The sequence below is a fragment of the Ovis aries genome, chromosome 3 (assembly GCF_016772045.2).
Source record: "Ovis aries strain OAR_USU_Benz2616 breed Rambouillet chromosome 3, ARS-UI_Ramb_v3.0, whole genome shotgun sequence".
Classification (NCBI taxonomy): domain Eukaryota; kingdom Metazoa; phylum Chordata; class Mammalia; order Artiodactyla; family Bovidae; genus Ovis; species Ovis aries.
Genome location: NC_056056.1, coordinates 144,587,398 through 144,609,304, shown reverse-complemented (window position 1 = coordinate 144,609,304; position 21,907 = coordinate 144,587,398). Strand labels below are relative to the sequence as shown.

The window sequence follows — 21,907 nt, the reverse complement described above, 5'->3', positions numbered from 1 at the left end:
TAGGGTTCCTGCTCATATACTACTTAACAATAACTATACATACTGGGCTCACTTAATGAACCCCCCCTTTGTTGTCTGTTGTCACATGGGAAGATCCAGAAACTCCTATTTCTACCAATGATTCCCCCATTGAAGGAAGTTAATGCGGCCATAATAGGGAAGCGGAGATGTGCCTGCAAACGGGACTCTGCTTGGGCGGAGCGTGCTTGCAAACAAGATGCTCTGCCAAGGAGTCTGGACACTGCCTTGAGTTTAACGGTCCATTGCAAACGAGGGAGCATTCCCTTCTTGTGATAAGGAGGAAGAAAGGGCTCTGGACAGACTCTGCAGTAAACAGGAGTTTCACTCCCCTTGCTGTACGATAACATTTGTGCACCTGCGCTGTACTGAAAAGGCTTAGTCATGCAGTCTGGAATTCTGCCTAGGGGGCTTTATAAAAATAAACCGCAGCTTGTTTGCGCACTTCCTTTTTCCTCCGACCGACCGGAGTTGTGTCTTGTGTGTCTTTTGTGTGCGTCTTATCTTTGTGTCATTTCGCTCGCAACACCCATTGCTAGGGGAGAATAGCTTTCTCCTTCATCTCTTTTACCTATGCATACCTTAGATTCTCCTTGGACCATTAATGGTTCACATCTACCCTTCGGCATAACTAACTGAACAAATGCCTAGATATGTGCTTATACCAGCGCTCAGTGGTATATGAATAATATAATAAACCCCCCAAAACGATCTTGAATCATTATCGTTAAATGTCAGACCTTTGTGTTTACTTTTGGTTTCCAAGGAAACTTAGCATCTGGAATGCCTCTCCCTAAACATCAATCCCATTATGTATTCATGCGTGGGTTGATATGCAACTGTTTGGTGGATTGAATTGGCATGTTTGAGGATCTCATAATTTTTCCACACAGCTCTCATGATCGATAATTATACAATAGAAAATTGGGGTCCCCAAGGATTATTGGTTCAAGACAGTAACAAAACTTGGCATGATCAGATTTGAAATTGGTCTTTTCTCTTTCGCTATAATAAATCTGACCCTTAATGGAATCTTGGATTTACAGGACTTGTACTCTGTTTAAAATTTGCACTAGCACCATTACGATAGTCTCCTACTAAGATCTTTATGTGGCGTTGTCTTGCGCTTCCTTTTTTCTCACAGGTTTTGCAATGGGGCTTGGAATCTTTAACAGTAATCATTTTGTTTGGAATTTTGCAGAGATGAGTGCCCATGTTAATATCTGCACTACCAGACCATACATCTTTGCACTTGCTTATAACTTTACCCTTTCTATTAAATTGACCCTGGTGTGGTGGTTCTCACCTAGCTCAATCCAATCTAGTTTGGGGTAAAAAACGTTTTTTAGGTACTCTAATAGTTTCCATAATAGCTGTTACCATGGCAGCTGCTATTGCAGCAGCCCTTTCTATTTCTTTAAAAACTGCCAAGTACAGACTCTTATGACTAATATAACTTCTGACTTTACTGAACAGTGGAAATTGATCAAATGATTTTATCTCGACTTGCAGCTTTGGAACCTGCAGTTTTATGGTTTGGTGAAAATCAGCATGCTCTTTGGACCTCTTTGGACCAGTTAGACTGTGATAGCATGTTTTCTCATGTTCAGAACATTGATTGCCTTATTTTCTCAACTCACTTGCACTGAGGCGATGATAACGCTGTTCTTCTGACAAGAAGATCAAAGAAACATTCATTAAAACAGAAAGAGGGGATTTGTGGGAACCATGTTTTACTGCTTTCTCAGAAATGTCTCTTGGAATTTAATCTTACTCATTTTCTCTTCCTTGCTTGGTCTTTCTCCTGCTCTTGAGTTAACCGATCTAGGTGACATGTCAGCCTTAGGAGGACACTGTTCTGCATGCAGAACAATCCCCCTTCTCTTCAAAGACCTTTCTTAGGACTCTCATGTGATTTCCTCTAGACCTCCAGGAGGTAGCATCCTTAATCCTAGAGTTCTGGTCCTTGTCTTGCTTTACTGCTCTTAAAGATTACAGGATAAGTTACCAGTAAATAAGCACTCAGCTTTTCCTCCCTGTGGCTCTCATATCCTGTGTGTTTGTGGGAATTACTCAGTGCGACACCACCAGAGGGATGGTATAATGTATATATTTGTACACTTCCTCAAAACATTAAGGAAACAGCAATTTCATCTTCATTGCTAGATATAAGAACTATCATTAGCAGATTTTTTTCTTTTGCTCAGTAGCAACTTTGGATTGATTATTTTCATTTATTATTTGGTAGGAACAAATAGGTATTATGTAATTGAATTTTATGGTTTCCCACAATTGGAGAAGTCAGTGGTTTTAATTTTATGTGCAACAAATTTTGAATTAGAAGATGCTGTAAATTTTGGCTTAATGACAGTTTTTTTTAAGAAGCTCAATATTTGCTTAGATTTAATTGAAATCTCTATGAAAGATAGTGTTAAGGAGAAAAAGTCACTAAATTCATTTGTGTACTATATTTTATGTGATCATACAGAATATATATTACAATTTAATTTGTTACATACTAAAGGAAACCACCTTATATCCCCATGGGAAAAAATTACATAGGTCATTTTAACTCTCAAATGGATATGAACTGTTTTTTTGTGGCACATTGACAAATTTCCTACCCATTGGGAAATTTGGCATGGGTGTAGTTATTTAATAGCTACTAAAATATTTTTTTATATATTTAAATAGCTATTTTATAGCTAGTTAGTAGTTATTGAATAGTTGTAGTTATTAATGCTAAGAAGCAATTTAAAGAAATAACCACTTTGAGGAATTTAGTGTTTCACTTAGACTTGTAAAAATAGTAATCAAAATAGCAACCATTTTTTGAGTACTTAGTGTATCCTGCTATACTAACTGTTTTACAGTTTGGTTTTTCTTTAGTCCTCACAACTTCATGATGTAGTTACTCTTATTAATGTCATTGCTCAGATAATGAAACTGAGACTTAAATAGTAAAATTACCACTCTCGAATGTTAGGCATTGCAAGTTTTTCATTTTGTCAAATCAGTTACTTCATAGTGATCATATCTTACGCTTGGGTGGCTTGCCAGTTTCTTTCACATAGGCCTCATCTGATATTGATAGACATAGCATGAGTGCTCAAGACCAGATTATTTAGAGATGCATATTCTGTAGCTCTCTGGTTCTTGTTGTTGATAATCATTTTTATTTTACAGCAGCTTCTGGTCTAAGATAGGTGTTATTTTCCCTCTTTTCAGTTTCCCAACTCCCACTAAGAATCTGTTCAGCTAAACTTTAAAACATTAACATATTACTTTGAAAATTAGGTCAGCTTTTATATCGAGTTTTATTTTACTTCCAAACTTATGATGTTACAGGCTCTTCTCTTACATGATGTTTTAGAAATAGCAAATGTATCCTCTAGATCTTTCTAGCTCAGTATTATCTCCTTATTTGCTGTTGGTTATGTGTAAAAACCTTTTATTTTTTTCTGGACAATAAACTTCAGACACAGTAAACAAAAGATGTGTGCTATCTTAAATGGTTTTACTTCTAAAATACCTGGACAACTAGGGATTAGAGCTACTGTGACATTCTCCCTTTCATGGTTTATTTTTTATTAATAATATTGTATTTTTTCTTTTACTTATGATTGGTTTTTTGCATTGCTGCATGTTACTTTTAAACACCTGGCTTTCTCATTGAACAGTTTGATTTCCTTTAATTCATGTGAAGACCTTACTATTAGTTATTATTCATGTTATTTCATTAATGCATTTTTGTTTGTTTATACATTTACTCTATTTGATTAAGGATAACTCCTATGCTTTTTAAAAAACGTTTCCAAAACCAAATAGAGAAGTTAGTGATTTTTGTATATTTCTTTTTGTCTGTTTTAGGATGGCTACCGTAGAGTAGTTAATGTTGTGCCAAAGAAACCACCACTGCTAGACAGACCTGGTGAAGGAAGCTACAATAGATATTACAGTCATGTTGATTACCGAGACTATGACGAGGGCCGCAGTTTTTCTCATGATCGAAGAAGTGGTCCACCTCACAGAGGAGTATGTAAATTTCCCCCATGTACTAATTGTTGTTTTTTATAAGTTTAAGAATCATGTAATTTTTGGAATTTATGTGACTGGCCATGGAGGCAGTTGAATAAACACTTCCTGCTTGATGCTCTGTTGAATTGCCTGCTGGAGCTGTCAAATGGGAACTGGTAGTCAGGAATCTTGGGGTGCTGGACAAAGTGGGTAAGCGCTCTGGATAGCTCTGTCTTAGATTTAATAACATTGATTCCAACTCACCTGCTTTTTTATCCCCTCCGTTGGCGAGGGTTTGTAGAACCAGATAAAGGTAATCTTACCTATTGCTTTTGTATTCAGTAAGAATCTGCCTGCAGTGCAGGAGACCTGGGATGGATCCCTGGGTTGGGACGATCCCCTGGAGAAGGGAAAGGCTACCCACTCCAGTATTCTGGCCTGGAGAATTCATGGACTGTATAGTCCATGGGGTTGCAAAGAGTCGGACACAATTGAGTGACTTTCACTTTCAAGTGATCAGCAGGTAGTTATCTTCTGTTACTGAATGTGCCCAGTTAAAATTACGTTGTTTTCATCATGATGAAATGCTGTGGGTGAGGTTGGGTTAAGGTTGTTGACACTCAGTCTCATTTTGTTATAGTGATTATTAAAGTCTACTTGTTACCTCAGATAAGAAAGCTCTCCAAACATTGCTTTTCCTATAATAAGCATTTTTTAAATATTAGCTACTATTGCTTTATTATGTTCTTTTGTTCTTTTCTTAATCATCTTTAATAATCTAGAAACATTTAATGTTGCAGTAATCTGTTATTGAACTTGGTTAAACTATTCCTTGATGCTCTTCCTTTGACATAACTTGCATGTTTACATCGTTCTTCTGCTGAACCATTTTCCTTTATTTTCTCCTTTTTCCCCTTTCCTGCCGTGTAATATCGTAATTAATGACATATTCAGTCATTGCTTACAATAAAATTTGATGACAGCTTCGTTACGTCTCAATAGAATTGATTTTTATTTTGTTCACTTTTAAATGTCATGCTTTTCCTTTAGGAGGAAGGGTTCAATATTGAAAAGTGAACATTATGCATTATCTCTATTTTAGAAATACTGAATTTTGCAACCAGAGTCATTCTTTCAGGTAGTCTGAAGGAGAAACAGTTTAGCCTTTGGATAAACAGTTGTTACCTCATGGAAATCCTGTGGCTGTTTAGTGTAGACAGGGAATTTTGGATTCAGTGGACCAAATTGTATTTGAAACATAATAGTACCTTGATAGTATTTTTTACTCTTATTGTTATGAATTGAATTGTTCATTCTTTGCACATTTTCTTGTGTAATATTCTTCAAACAAATAAACCCACTTGATATCCTTAGGATTCTCATGACACTAATTCTTACCTAGACTTCAGTTACTATAAAACAAACTACTTACTAGATCCAATGTGATATTATAGCTGTTGGCTTTTTTCTTTAGTTGAATGTTGGGAAGAATAATGGTGAATACATTTTACTTTTGTAAGTATGGTATGTGATGCTAAAGAGGAAAATGAAGATAATATTTATTTTAGCTGAATCATTGTTTCTGATTGTAGGTAGTGCACATGTTACAGTTGTCCATTGATATCACGGGATTGGTTCCAGGACCCCCAGTATACCAAATCCCAAGGATGCTCAAATCTCTTATATAAAAAGGCATACTATTTGCATATAACCTGTGCACATCCTCCATATTTTTTAAATCATCTCTATGTTATTTGTGATACTTAATACAAAGTGCTATGTAAGTAGTTGCTAGCATGCGGCAAATTCAAGCTTTGCTTTTTGAAACTTTCTGAATTCCACCCTTTCCCTGTATTTTTCAATGTGATTGGTTGAATCTGCTAATGTGGAACCTGTGGATATGGAGGACTGATTGTCCCTTGTTGTATGTATAATTTTAAAGTAATGGAGTGTGGATTACTATGTGGTTCCTTCATATGTTCCTCTTACAGCTTGTCTGTTTCAGAGGACAAAGTGTGCTTCTTTTTAAAATTTTAAGCTTAAACAAGATTTTAAACATCTTGATCTAATATAGTTTATTTAATATAGTTTTGATTTCTTATTATATTGTTTCCAATTGTATTTTTTAATGGGAGGTAGGATGAGAAAAGGACGCCAACAAGAAAAATGAGAAAGTGATGGTTTTCTTATTAGGCTTGAAGATGAAAATTGTTGAACAAACTTCACAGGGAAAAAAATAAAAAAGAAAGATTGAGAAATGTGTGTTTCAATTTAAATTGAACCTTTGTTCTTGAACAGACTTTCTGTATTGTGAATGATGGCATGTGTTTTTGGCAATAAAGTTGTTTGGGCCCACCAAAGAAATACTTCTAAGTATTTTAATAGAGATAAATAAGTACCACAGGTTCTCAGTCTACCAAATTAGTTCTTTGAAATGGACGACTTGTATCTTGTTTTCTTTTTCATGCCTTTGAAGCGCAGAGAAACTTAGAAAAGTATTTTTTCCCTCATATTATTTTGGTTTTGAAACTAGTTTCCAGTAATGCTGTTAGATACAAATAGATACTCTATTTGACCAAAATAATGTAAATGAATATTTTAAGTAACATTTTTCTGTTACAGGATGAATCTGGCTATAGGTGGACGAGAGATGATCATTCTGCAAGCCGACAGCCTGAATACAGGTAAAAAGATAAAAATAATAATATAATTACTTTGATGTTTGCCTCATTGAAATGTCTCCTGTTGAAATCTCACCTTAAGGCACATAGATGAAATATTAAATAGGATTTAAAATTTCAGAAGCAGCAGTATTATAATCTTTTTGTGACTGTGTAATATAATATTAATGGCACTAGTAAGCTAGCATTCTTATCTCTTGGCATTTCATAATAGATAGTAAAAATATTTAAACTATTGTTTATTCTTTTTTGTTTATTAAATTGTTCTTAATGAGTCATGTGGATTATAAGGTATCTATTTACTTAATTAGAAAGTAAGGCATTTTTTTTCCAGAAGTATCCTTCTTGAAAATATTTGAGTCATTACAAATTAGCTTCTATTATAAAGCATCTCTTAGTTGCTTTATTTTGATCAATTAAGTCCTGTTGGGAAAACATATTTTGGAAGAACCTCGATCATTGTTAGCTTTGGTTACTTATAGAGACATTTGATAGAATAGTTAGAAAAAAGGACGGATAGATTTAACTGGGTTGATAGTTGCTTTCTTGTATAACTTGACTGATAGTGTTGGAGTTTGTAAAGAATCCTTTTAAAAATCTTCTGTCGGAGAAGAATCACAAACTCATGGAGAATGGCAAGGAGTAACTGCCACAACTTTATAGGTGCCAGAAGTAGACAGCTGGATTCAGTGGGCAGTTATTACAGCCCTGTAGTCAGCAGAAGCATCAGCATGGCAGTATTGGGTCCCTGTCCCCAAGTCCCACAGGGTGATATAATGGGCAGAGTTGGTGGCTGTGCTCTCAGTGGGATGCACTGTAACTGAGAAACCCAGAGTTAAGCTAGATACCTTTTGTTGCAGTCAGGAAGCAAGCCAGTCCTTTCCTGGGGAGTAAGCAGTCACATGGGAGTTAAACTGTGGTCAGCTTGACCTGTTGAACTGTCTGTTGACCAGTTAAAAAAACTCTTCTGTATCAGTGGATGGTTAGGCCTTTCATTTTGATACCTATGGCAGGGTTGCATAAGGACATTCAGAGTTCATGGCAGACTGCTTCTCTCAGAAGAAGCAACAGAAATTACAGATGTTAAAAAATACTTTGATAAATTTAACGCTTAGTATATAACTTCAGCCAGGAAGAGAAGAAAATTTCCTGTATTTAATAAATAGGCATTTGCTATACTGACTGGTAAAGTTAGAGGCATTCGCCTTAAAACCAGAGCAAAGCAATAATGCCTTTTCTCACTGTTTCTATTAATTATGGTAATAATGGTTTCAGCCCGCCCTCTACTGAGACAAGGAAAATGAAGGTTAAGGGTTACAGTGAAAGAAACAATTTGCTTATAGATTATATAATTATCCATGCAGAAGATCCAAGAGTCTATAAATGATTAGAATTATTGGGAAGTTAGCAAAGTTCAATATAATAAAATCAAGTATGAGCAGAATAAATTAGACTACGTAATTTAAAAACACTATAGCATTAAAAACTATTAAGGAGTAATAAAAATGAAATTTAACAAAAGTGTGTGAGATTAGTTGGATGAAATTACAGGTCATTTCTAAAGAACATTTTAAAGGTCCAAAATAAAAGGAACAGTGCAACACCATTGGATGGGAAGAGACAGACATCACAAATGCATCAATTCTCTTCAAATTCAGGTGTGAATATATAGTTCCAGTCTAAATTCCAGGTTTTTGTTTTGTTTGTTTGTTGCATCAGTTCAGTTCAGTCTCTCAGTCGTGTCCGACTCTTTGTGACCCCATGAATTGCAGCACGCCAGGCCTCCCTGTCCATCACCAACTTCCGGAGTTCACCCAAACCCACGTTTGAGTCGGTGATGCCATCCAGCCATCTCATCCTCTGTCGTCCCCTTTTTCTCCTGCCCCCAATCCCTTCCAGCATCAGAGTCTTTTTCAGTGAGTCATGTCTTCGCATGAGGTGGCCAAAGTATACTGGAGTTTCATTTCCTTCCAAAGAACATCCAGGGCTGATCTCCTTTAGAATGGACTGGTTGGATCTCCTTGCAGTCCAAGGGACTCTCAAGAGACTTCTCCAACATCACAGTTCAAAAGCATCAATTCTTTGGCGCTCAGCTGTTCTCACAGTCCAACTCTCACATCCATACATGACCACTGGAAAAACCATAGCCTTGACTAGACGGACCTTTGTTGGCAAAGTAATGTCTCTGTTTTTGACTATGCTATCTAGATTGGTCATAACTTTCCTTCCAAGGAGTAAGCGTCTTTTAATTTCATGGCTGCAATCACCATCTGCAGTGATTTTGGAGCTCCCCAAAATAAAGTCTGACACTCTTTCCACTGTTTCCCCATCTATTTCCCATGAAGTGATGGGACCAGATGCCATGATCTTCTTTTCCTGAATGTTGAGCTTGAAGCCAACTTTTTCACTCTCCTCTTTTACTTTCATTAAGAGGCTTTTTAGTTCCTCTTCAGTTTCTGCCGTAAGGGTGGTGTCATATGCATATCTGAGATTATTGATATTTCTCTCAGCAATCTTAATTCCAGCTTGTGCTGCTTCCAGCCCAGTGGTTCTCATGATGTACTCTGCATAGAAGTTAAATAAGCAGGGTGACAATATACAGCCTTGACGTACTCCTTTTCCTGTTTGGAACCAGTTTGTTGTTTCATGTCCAGTTCTAACTGTTGCTTCCTGACCTGCATATAGGTTTCTCAAGAGGCAGGTATTTCTCAAGCGGTCTGGTATTCCCATCTCTTTCAGAATTTTCCACAGTTTATTGTGATCCACACAGTCAAAGGCTTTGGCATAGTCAATCAAGCAGAAATAGATGCTTTTCTGGAACTCTCTTGCTTTTTCCATGATCCAGCGGATGTTGGCAATTTGATCTCTGGTTCCTCTGCCTTTTCTAAATCCTGCTTGAACATCTGGAACTTCACCGTTCACGTATTGCTGAAGCCTGGCTTGGAGAATTTTGAGCATTACTTTACTAGCGTGTGAGATGAGTGCAATTAGGAGTTGGTAAACTGATTCTAAAATTAACAGGAAGAGGCCAGATAACAAAAATAATATTGAAAAGATGTGAAGATTCAATAGATCATGTATCAGAACAAAGCTGTAGTAATGTGAACAGTGAAACAGAGTAGGCAGTCAGGAAGCAAACCTAAATATGTCTAGGAGTTTAGGGTATAGCAATAGTAGTATTACAGATCAAATGCAGAAAGAATGAACTTTTAAATAAATAGTACTGGGAAAATTGCTCTCCATTCAGGAGAGAAAAACATAAAATTGGAACCCTGGCATGTGAACATAAATAATTTGATGTAATAAAGACCTAAATATAAAAAACAAAATTAAAAAAAAACATAAAAGTTTTGATTAGACTAGCTGATGGTTTATAATGGTTTATTTGTCCCCAAAGAACCAGCTCTTGGATTATTTTACTGTGTACTATGGTACTATGCTTAGTCTCTCAGTCATGTCCTACTCTTTGTGACCCCATGGACTGTAGACCACCAGGCTCCCTCTGACCATGGGATTTCCCAGGCAAGAATACTGGAGTGGGTTGCCATTTCCATCCCTAGGATATCTTCCCAATCCAGGAATCTAACCTGCGTCTCCTGCATGGCAGGCATATTCTTTACCACCTGAGCTATTTCTGTCCTTATTCTTTCTTCTTTACTGTTTTTTAGCATTTTCCCCCCTGTTCAGTTCAGTTCAGTTGCTCAGTCGTGTCCGACTCTTTGCGACCCCATGAATCGCAGCACGCCAGGCCTCCCTGTCCATGACCAACTCCCAGAGTTCACTCAGACTCACGTCCATCAAGTCCGTGATGCCATCCAGCCATCTCATCCTTGGTTGTCCCCTTCTCCTCCTGCCCCCAGTCCCTCCCAGCATCAGAGTCTTTTCCAATGAGTCAACTCTTCACATGAGGTGTCCAAAGTACTAGAATTTCAGCTTTAGCATCATTCCTTCAAAAGAAATCCCAGGGCTGATTTCCTTCAGAATGGACTGGTTGGATCTCCTTGCATTCCAAGGGACTCTCAAGAGTCTTCTCCAACACCACAGTTCAAAAGCATCAATTCTTAGGTGCTCAGCTTTCTTCACAGTCCAACTCTCACATCCATACATGACCACAGGAAAACCATAGCCTTGACTAGACGGACCTTAGTTGGCAAAGCAATGTCTCTGCTTTTGAATATGCTGTATAGGTTGATCATAGCTTTCCTTCCAAGGAGTAAGTGTCTTTTAATTTCGTGGCTGCAGTCACCATCTGCAGTGATTTTGGAGCCCCCCAAAATAAAGTCTGACACTCTTTCCACTGTTTCCCCATCTATTTCCCATGAAGTGATGGGACCAGATGCCATGATCTTTGTTTTCTGAATGTTGAGCTTGAAGCCAACTTTTTCACTCTCCTCTTTCACTTTCATTAAGAGGCTTTTTAGTTCCTCTTCAGTTTCTGCCATAAGGGTGGTGTCATCTGCATATCTGAGGTTACTGATATTTCTCCCGGCAATCTTGATTCCAGCTTGTGTTTCTTCCAGTCCAGCGTTTCTCATGATGTACTCTGCATAGAAGTTAAATAAGCAGGGTGACAATATACAGCCTTGACTTACTCCTTTTCCTATTTGGAACCAGTCTGTTGTTTCATGTCCAGTTCTAACTGTTGCTTCCTGACCTGCATACAGTGGATAATTTTACATAAATGAGATAAAATTGTATATGTTACTCCTCAATCTTCGTAGCAGTGTTAGTAGCTTGGTATATGTTCTGTTAGGTTGGTGCAAATATAATCGTGGTTTTGGACCGTGAATTTTAAGTCATTATATCTAGGCTCAAACACATCTTTATTAATGAAAATAGAAACCATTACAATCAACATGTTATTGTCAATGAGAAATAAGTTTCTTTATTCCTGTAGCATAAAAATCCATACTTTGGGATTCAGCAGACTCTTGGAAAGCATTTTCTGCCTCCTGATGGTTATGGAAGTGTTTTCCCTGCAAAAAGTTGTGGAGATGCTTAAAGAAGTGGTACTTGATTGGTGAGAGATCAGATGAATATGGCAGATGAGGCAAACAAAATCTTATGGCCCAATCCGTTCAACTTTTGAAGTTGTTGGTTGTGCAACGTGCGATTAGGTTATTGTTGTGGAGAAGAGTAGGGCTTACTGTTGACCAATGGTGGATGCAGGCGTTGCAGGTTTCTATGCATCTCATTGATTTGCTGAGTATACTTCTCAGATATAGTGGTTTCACCAGGATTCAGAAAGCTGTGGCGGATCAGATGGGCAGCAGACCACCAGACAGTGATAGTGACCTTCTTTGGTGCAAGTTTGGCTTTTGGAAGTGCTTTGGAGCTTCTTCTTGGTCCAGACACTGAGCTGGTCAACACTGGTTGTCGTATACAATCTACTTCTTGTCGCACGTCCCGATCCAAAAGCAGTTTGTTGTTATTGTGTAGAATAAGAGAAGATGACACTTCAAAATGCTTTTTTAAAAGTTTTTGGTCAGCTCACAAGATACCCACTTACCTAGCTTTTTCACTTTTCCAATTTGCTTTGATGACCATATGCGTAAATGCCAAATGATCATAGAATGGTTGATATTGAGTTCTTGGTCAACATCTTGTGTAGTTTTAGAGGATCAGCTTTGATGATCCTCTTAGTTGGTCATTGTCAGCTTCTGCTGGCCAGCCACTGGACTCATTATCTTCAAGGCTGTCTTCTCATTTGCAAAATTTCTTAAATCATCCTGGCCAGATGTGTTGTTGATGTTGTGAGTCATCTCTGCTTTCTGACCAATTCTGAACTCGAGTAAGAAAATCACTCAAATTTGCTTTTTGTCTAATATCATTTCCATAGTTAAAATAAACAGGAAGTAAGAAAGCCATTAGCAAAAAAAAAAAATAAAGTAAGAAATGCATGTTAAAATCATTTATAGCATAACCACATTTATTTGAGTGTATTCTAATATCAAATGGCAAATTTCAACAACACAAAACCACAGTTACTTTTGCACCAACCTAATATTTTGTCTATATTCACAGACAGTTGGGGTATTTGATTTTTGTTAATGAGGTCAGCTTCCCTGGTGACTCAGATGGTAAAGAATCTGCCTGCAATGCAGAACCGTACAATGCGCGAGACCCGTATTCGATCCCTGGGTCAGAAAGATCTCCTGGAGTAGGAAATGCCAACCCACTCCAGTATTCCTGCCTGGGAAATCCCATGGACAGAGGAGTCTAGTGGGCCCCAGTCTTTGGGGTTGCAAAGAGTCAGACACAACTGAGCAATTAACACTTAAACACACTTCTTTCTTAAGTTGATTTTCTCTAGAGGCTTGTGCAGATCCCTCCAAGTTATTTCGTTAAACATTTTTTGAATTTCCAAGTAATATTCCGTTATGTGGATATACCAGATATTTCAGTTGTTTACCTGTTGATGAATATTCATGCAGTTTCCAGTACAAAATGATGTTGCAGTAATTCTGAGTGCATAATATCTTTAAGAAACAGTACTTTGATACCCATGGGATAGGTTGCCAAAAGTGGAATTTCTGGGTCAAAAGGGCATGTATATTTTAAATTTTAATATGTGTTTTCAGTTTGCCTTCTAAAAACCTAGAAAAAAATACACTTCATTTAATTCTAAAATTTTAACTTGGGCATTTAATTGTTTTTCTTATCTATTAACATAAGTATAGTTTTAAAATTTCCTTTAAGCACTGTTGTAAATAATAGTAATTTAATACTGATTCTGACATAGTAATCCTAGTTATTTGTGATCAGAGAATGTTGCCTGTACTCTTATTCTGTTGTTTGAAATTCTTTGATTCATTAGTGTTTTTTTTTTAATTTTTCTATTTTTAAACTTTGAAATTAAAATTTTTAGCCATGTCACACAGCATGTGGGAATTTTAGTTTCCTGACCAGGGATCAGACCCATGCTCCTTACAGTGGAAGGATGGAATCTTAACCACTGAACCACCAGAGTGGTTCCTGTTGATCATTAGTTGATCAGTTTTCTTATCTGTACCATGGACATTAAAGCAAGTGTATTCTTTTCAGATTTTTTTTGGATATATGCATATACCTCATACACGGACTATTTACAATAGCTAAGACATGGAAGCAACCCCATTGCCCATCAATAGACAATGAATTAAGAAGATGTGGTGTATTCACACACATACACAATATTGCTCAGCTGTAACAAAGAATGAAATACTGCCATTTGCAGCAATGCGGATAGACCTAGAAAATATTATGCTAAGTGAAATAGGAGATAAGTGACAAATACTATGTCACTTATGTGTGGAATGTAACAAATAATAGAAATGGCTGTGTATATAATACAGAAACAGATTCACAGATATGCAAAACAAATTGGTTACCAAAGAGGAGAGGGAAGGTTAGAGGGATAGGTTAGGGGTATGGGGTCACAGATACAAACTACTGTGTACAAAATAGATAAGCAACAACTGTATACTGTATAGTACAGGAAATTACACCTGTTATCTTAAAGTAACCTGTAATGAAATATAAACTGAAAAAATTCTGAATCATTATGTTTTACACATGAAACTAGTATAATATTGTAAATCAACTATACTTCAATTAAAAAAAAAGGATTAAATGACTCAACACATACAACATATTTTACCATGCCTGTTACATAGTAATCATTTTAAAAATCATTTTAATGATTGAAAGATAATTTTAAAAAGGTTTATTCTCTTTTCAGAACATAGAGTTAATTATATATGTTATATTCATTCATTTGTTAAGTCTTTACTGTGTACTTTGTATATATCAGATACTCTTCAAGCCTCTGGAGATAATAAACTCCTTTCATGAAACCTACATTTTAGTATAGATTATAGACAGTAAACAGGTGTAAAACAAAACAGTTTTTAGGAAGAAAAATGAAGCAGCGTAGTGAACTAGAAAATGTTTCTATTTCAACACCTTCACTTGATGTCTGGACATCTTCAGTAATATTTCACATTTTACACTATCACAAAAGTTACAGCTTTTAGTGGCTGGCGTCTTCCTGGTTATCTTTAAGTTGTTCCGTATCAGATGGACTCATGGAAGAGTTCCTACTAAAAGACTTTGTGAGTAGAAAGTAGCTATTGTTCTAGGGGGAAAAAAATCATTGCATCATAAACCATACAGGAGTAGTTGTATATTTTTGTAAGAAAACAATTCTGAGCAATTTGGAGAACCATGCTGGTCAAGTCAGTATTTTTGTTTTTGTCTCCAACAGTGCCCCAGTAATGCGCTTTATAGCAAAAAGATCTAATCTGACTTCATAGGTCCTATTTTTGTAGACTTCTTTAATCTGGAACAGTTCCTCAGTCTTCCCTTGATTTTTATGGCTGTTTTTGGCAAAATGAATACAGGACAGACATTTTATAGAATATTTCTCAATTTAGGTTTGTCTGGTGTTCCTGATTAGATCCAAGGTATGCATTTTATTTTTTTCTGCTGCAGTTTCTGAAGTGATCATGTCTTTTTATTGTGTTTTGTTAGACTGCAAATGTTGATTTCCTTTTTTGGTGGTGTTGTGTTAGTAAGATTGGGGTCTACAAAATTTCTTCACTGTGAATTCAGCTTCCTTCCTTGAAGTTAGTGTTTTGTGGGGAGATACTTTGAAACTATGTGATTATGCCATTCTACATCCCATTTCACTCCCTACTTTTAGTATCCATTGATGTTTCTTGCCTGAATTAATTAGTAATGAGATGCTTTCAAATGAGTGATTTCATAATTAGATGTTTCTTTCTATATTGTGTAGACATTATGTTTTGAGGAAGAGCTTTCTTTCTGTCTGCTACCCTCTTTAAATAAGAAGCAAAACTTTGTTTATGTTGGGTTGGCCAAAAAGTTCGTTTGGGTTTTTCTGGAAGATCATATGGAAAACCTGAAAAAACGTTTTGACCAACCCAGTATCAGATTCCTGTTTTGTTCAATGTGGTATAATCTGTTGGTATCATTATTTTGATGCCTGAATTTGGCCATCAAATCCCTTCAAAGTAGCTTCTGTGTGTGTTTTTTTTTAAATATTTTGTGGTAAAATATACATGACATAAAATATGGAAACAGTTTTCAGGTATACAATTCATTGGCATTAATTATATTTAGAGTGTTGTGCAACCATCTCAACTATTTCCAAAACTTTTCATTATCCCAAACAGAACTGCATACCTGTTAAGCAATAGCTCCTTATTCTCCTTTACCCCCAGCACCTGGCAACATTCTAGTTTCTATTTTTAGGAATTTGCCTGTTCTAGATACTTTGTATAGTTGCTTTCATACAATGTTTGTTCTTTTGTATCTGCCCTCTGTCACTTGACATAGTATTTTCAAGGTCTGTTGTATGTTGTAGCATGTATCAGAACCACGTCCCTTTTTCTGGGTGAATAATATTCCCTTGTATGTGTATACCACATTCTGTTTCTCCATTTTTCTTCTGATGAACGTTTGAGTTGTTTCTGCCTTTTGGCTGTTGTGAATAATGCTGCAGTAAACGCTGACATATGAGTGTCTGTTTTGAGTCTCTGTTTTCAGTTCTTTTGGTTACGTATGCAGGAGTGGAATTGCTGGGTCATATAGTAATGCTTTATTTAGCTTTTTGAGGAACCACCAAACTGTTTTCCATATTAGCTGCACTGTTTTACATTCCTGCCAGCAGTGTGCAAGAGTCCAAGTTTTTCCTGCATGCTTACCAGCAACTCATTATGTTTCTATAATTATCATCAATCATCACCATTGTTACTATTGTTATTGCCATCCTGGTAAGTATGAAGTAGAATCTCCTGGTTTTGATTTGCATTTCCTTAACGACTAATAAGGATGAACAACCCATTTCATGTGTTTATTGGCCCTTTGCGTATCTTCTTTGAAGAAATGTCTATTTAGTTTTATTTGTCCATTTAAAAGTTGAGCTGTTTGTCTTTTTGTTGTTGAGTTTTAGCAGTTCTGTATATATTCTGAATATTAAATCCTTTTCAGATGTACAGTTTGTAAGTATTTTCTTCCATTCCATAAATTGTTTTTTCACTTTGTGGATCATGACCTTTTTTGATGTACAAAATGTTAAAATTTGATAAAATTTAATGTATCACCTTTTCCTTTTCTTGCTAATGCTTTTGGTGTTGTATATGAATTCATTGCCAAATTAAGATCATCTGAGTTATTTTGACTTATCTACCTCATTTTTTGATTATTTCTTAACTTTCTGCTGAAAGATGTTCTCGGTCCTTCTTACACTTTCCCTGCCCCTGCCCTCAAATGAGCATTTTCTCTAAGGAACACAAGTTCTCTTTAGCGGAGAGTGGTGTTTTATGGATAAGACCTGGATACACACTTTTACATCCATATTTATTTTTATACAGTATTTCCATATTTCATGGCAGTATAGGAATCCTGGCTTTCAGTTGTTGGGAGAAACAGTCCTCCATGCGTCTCTTGCACTCCTACACATCTTACCAAGTTATGCCAAGAATGCAAGGCGCTGATTGCTGTTTATCTGTCTTATTTCTCAGAGCTGGGTTTGTGGTGAGCAGTCTTGAAGGATAAGGTAATATCTTCCTCTGTGTTAAAGAGCAGTCATGAAGGATAAGGTAATATCTTCCTCTGTGTTAAAGAGCAGGCTTGCTTTGTTTTGTTTTGTTTTTCTTCTTTCCAGTTCTTTTACAAGCCTTGGGCTATTCTAGTTTTGTTTTTTTTTTCTTTCAATTTTTACTTATCTTTTTTTAAAAAAACATTGGAGTATAATTGTTTTACACTGTGGTGTCAGTTTCCGCTGTTCAGCAAAGTGAATCAGCCATGCATATACATATATACTGCCTTTGTTTTGAATTTCCTTCCCATGTAGGTCACCAGCGGGCACAGAGTAGAGTTCCCTGTGCTATATAATAGATTATTTTTTTAATACATAGCAGTGTATATATGTCAATCCCAGTCTCCCAGTTCATAGGCTTGCTTATTGCTTGGTGTAAAAATAGTGGATTTCCCAGGTTTCCTCAGGTGTGAGCCAGACCCACCACATGTGCATGTGCCTACACCTGGGCTCATATCCGATCATCCCTGTGGGCCTTGGGACCTGGAGAAACTCGCACAAACATGCCAGTGCTTATGGTGTTTGCCATGCTGGCGAATTAAGTCTTTTGTGTCTTCTGCAAGCATCCGTGAGGTAGGAGCAGCTCATTAGCTTGTAAATAGGGTAAAATCTGATCTCAGATCTGAAACTAGCACCCTTGATATTTTGCTTAAATTCCAGTACATAGTAAATCTTCTGACCCTGTCAGTCTTTTCTTCTTACACAGCTCAGCACTTCCTTTTGCAGATTGCCATCATTCTGGGCTTCCTTGCTTTCACACCATCTTCCAGAGGTCTATTACTGGCAGTGGAACAATCTGTTTTATATGTTTCATATTGTAGCACATTATGTACTTTATAAACTCAGTGTATGTGTGTATATGTGTGTGTGTGTATGTATGTACATATATATATGTGTGTGTGTATATATATATATATATATATATATGACAGTTCTTATTCAAATATGTTTTATTAATGGAGAGTGGAGTCACTGGAAACAGTCAACAGAGGAAAAGAGAATGTATCAAGTTTTCTGTTATCCTCATTCAATACCCTCCACCCCCTGCCCATGCTCTGAAAGTTACCACTTATTTTATAGAGCAACATACCTGATAATTTGTCTACATTTCAAGTATATCATTACCTACTACTCTTGGTTCTGTTTTTACCCAGTGATTATCTGTTTGTACAAAACATATTTGTTTGTGAAATTCAAAATATGTTAGGATTTATTTCACTTTGTATTTAAGGAACATGTTATACTTTATCAAGAGTTATTGATTTTTTTTTTTAAAAAGAGTTTTTTTTTTTTAAGTTCTTTTTTCCCCTGTAGAATAAAGTATTAAATAATACTGAAAAATATGGAACAAGAGTGTCACCAAGTGGCCAGTATACTTTATTTTTAAATACTGTTTTCCCCCTCTGTATTCACATATGGAAACTTTTGATTTAGTACTTTAGTATTTCATACTGCATGCTGATGTTTTTAAAAAGAGTAAGTTTAACTTTACTTTTTATTATAGCTTTTTAATCTTCTTAGGTGATAATCTCTTTGACAGAGAAAAATACTGTATAATATCTTTTTTGGTTTTGTTCAGGGGTCCAAATGTTTATTGAGTGTTTGCTGTGTGTAGGCCGCTGTGCTTATATCACTTGCTTACAGTCTACTTAGTGAAGTAGACACATAAGTAGGTAGTGTGGCGTAGTACCTGCTCAAGTTTCAGCAAATGCTAAACGCACAGAAGCACTTGTCCTATACTGAGTTTTTATTAAAAGCTTCCTGTAGGAGCAGATAATTTGAATAGAACCTGAAGGAAAGTTAACAAAGTTAATCAGAGAAAAAGTAATGGGGACCATATTCTTATAAAGCTGTGTAAAACCATGATGTGTAGAGCTATTCACAGGTGATTATTTAAGACCTAGAAAACTATGGATTAAACTATAATTAAGAAATCTGGGTTTTATTCTATTAACTCTGATAAACTTGAAAATTTTTAGCTTCACAGAAAGAGAGGGGCTATAGTAACTCAGATTGTGATTGGTCTTCAGTGTAGGGGGTTACTTTTAAAAATGGCTCTAGAGGTAGAATAAGAAGCCATGAATATCTGAATTGGAAATGACGAATTGGGATGGAGGAAAGGGGTTAAATTTGATAAATGCTGAAAAATCAGCAAAATGTGGTTGTTGGATATGATAAGAAAGAAGAGGGAAATGTCTGGATTTTTTGTTTTGTTTACTGTGTGTATAAAAATGTCATTATCTGAGACTGGTAGTACACAAGGAATGGTTTCAAGGGATGAGCTGCATTCAAAATTGAGGTTGTCCAATGAGAAGGTATATTTAGACAAGAGCGATGGACTAAGGTCAGAGCCCCTAAAACACTTTTATGGAAGTGATGGAAGATAAAGGTTTCTAAACAACAGTAAAGGTCACCGATGTCTCTTGCAATTGAATGTTTCAGTGATAAAAAGTAAAATATCTCCTGGGTTTGGCAGTGTCAGGATGAATGACATGTGAAGGGGATAGATTCAACCTGGGTGGATAACTTTAAAAGAAAAATAATTGGGATAGAAAGTAGGCAGTGTTGTTACCTGGAGACTGGCACTGGCTAAATGGACATCACATAAAACATTTTTAGCTGATCAGTAATGAGCACACTTACAAATGAAGAGAAAAGAGAGGCTGAGAGTATAAGAAAGAAAACGGCTAACTGATGAAGCAGTTAAATGAGGACAAAGATGAAGACTATTGATAGAAGGGCTAACTTTTGATGGTTGGGAGGAGACAATCATATACCAAGAAGGGAAGGACAGAATTAGGGACAGGCAGATGAAGACACATTATGGGAGAGGAATCTGGGCTGGCAGTTGAGGTACTTATTTCATGTCTGGAGATTGCTATATTTTTCAGTCTGGGAGGTAACTCATTGAGAGTAAAAGATTTGGTACTAGGTTAAAGGACTTGGGGAGAATTATCAAGATACAGAATACTTGCTGACATGAATGAGAGGTTGAGCTCACTAATGATAAGTAAAAATTTTATTAGTGCAGTTGAAGGCACAGTAGAAATCAGAGACTATGTACCTGTAGGGGATCAATCTGTAGGCTCTTATAATTTCTCTCTAGGATATGGCAGCTATAAGAGTATCAATGAAGAAATCACAGATATTGGAATTAATGCAGGCTTTGTCTTGGCTCATATGTTGTATCAGAATTGCCAGGAAGGAACATTAGTAGTTTTCATAGAGTGTTTCAAATACTGTAATTTAGGCTGGAAGCACAATGAGAATGGGGTTCATGGGTTGCTAGAAACTATAGGCGACTTACAGGTATCTGTAAAGTGGAGATGGAGTTACAGTAGGAGTGAGAAAACTGAAGGATAAGACATTGTTATAAGAAGGCAGTATTCGATTCTGATTAAGAGCACCTCTGGGTAATAAGTGGCAAGGTTTTGGATTTAGGGGAGTGGCTAAGTATTGTGGAGAGGTAAGAGGTACCTGGTCAGGAAATTGCTCCCAAGCTGCACAGATGATCCCCTGAATTCTGATAGTCACTCATGATGTGGATAGGTTATGTTACAGTGCAGACTGTGTCATTGAGTGCAGGCTTTAGGAAATGTGGGAGCATTCCCAGAAGGTTGAAAATAGAGGCAGTGTGGGGTTATGGTGGGTATGCATGAATTTAAATAAGAAGTGTGCCAGTCTCTTTCTCCCTCTTCTTGGAGGATGGAGGATTTAGAACATAATCCTGTGCCCCATGTACCTGAGGATTTTGAGGTAAAGTCATCAGTGTGCACTAATTACTCAGCAGATTGAAGGGAACTAGTATTTGTGTTCCACTGCCAAAGTTTCAGTTAAAGAAAGAAGTTGGAGGGATCGGTTTATGAAGAGGCTGATGTGAAAACATTTACAAGATTGACTCAGATTTCTTTATTTTGTTACATGAGTATATACAAATATAGCCATTAGACATAAAGGATACTTGTCATACTTACAGGTGAGTAGTTAACATATTTATCTGTAGTAATAATGCCCATGTCTATTAATGGCAAAACTCATGTGCTTACAGTGACCAGGTAGGGAATATAAACAAATGCTGAGGGTCAGATTGGAGCAGCTGCTACCTGGTATCAGCTGATCCGTGCTATGTTGGAATCTAGATATTTCTGACCTCGAAAGAACTCAGAAATCCAGATTTTTAAACAGTGTTTAATTTCTTGATTTTTCAGTGTTCACAATTAATTAAAATGAAGATTTGCAGGCTTTAAAGTAGGACATTAACCTGGGACTCTGAAATGAAGAACATGTAATAGCAGCTGTCTCATAATGGTGTTTCTCAGTCCTGGCTGTACTCTGAATTAGGTGTAAAGCTTAAGAAAGAGTATTCTGTAATTCCTGTTCCTCACTCTTGGAGATATGATGTAATAATTGGTGGGTGGAACCTCAATATTAATATTTTTTAGAAGCTCATCAGATGTTCTAATGTGAAGCTAGACTTGAGAACTGTTGATCTAATAGGTAATGTTGCGCGACAGCAGCCCAGAAACCACAGGGCCATGTTAACAGTGTTAACTTCTTGGCTCCTTCTCTCGTTTGTGGTAACTTCATC

General features: G+C 36.6%; 1 protein-coding gene across 50 annotated transcripts in view; it reads left to right on the top strand.

Annotated features, from left to right (window-relative positions):
- PPHLN1 (periphilin 1) overlaps positions 1-21,907 on the top strand; it is a 170,482-nt gene that overhangs the window by 33,390 nt on the left and 115,185 nt on the right. For 31 of the 50 annotated variants that reach the window (XM_060412748.1, XM_060412729.1, XM_027967436.2 and 28 more), the window contains 2 exons: positions 3,889-4,053; positions 6,658-6,719. Coding sequence is in view for 44 of the 50 variants with exons in the window: in XM_060412729.1 (XP_060268712.1) it covers positions 3,889-4,053; positions 6,658-6,719 (227 nt within the window). In the remaining 6 variants the exon portion in view is untranslated. The remainder of the gene's footprint in view (positions 1-3,888; positions 4,054-6,657; positions 6,720-21,907) is intronic. The other 19 variants (XM_060412749.1, XM_060412745.1, XM_060412742.1 and 16 more) reach the window with 1 other exon arrangement.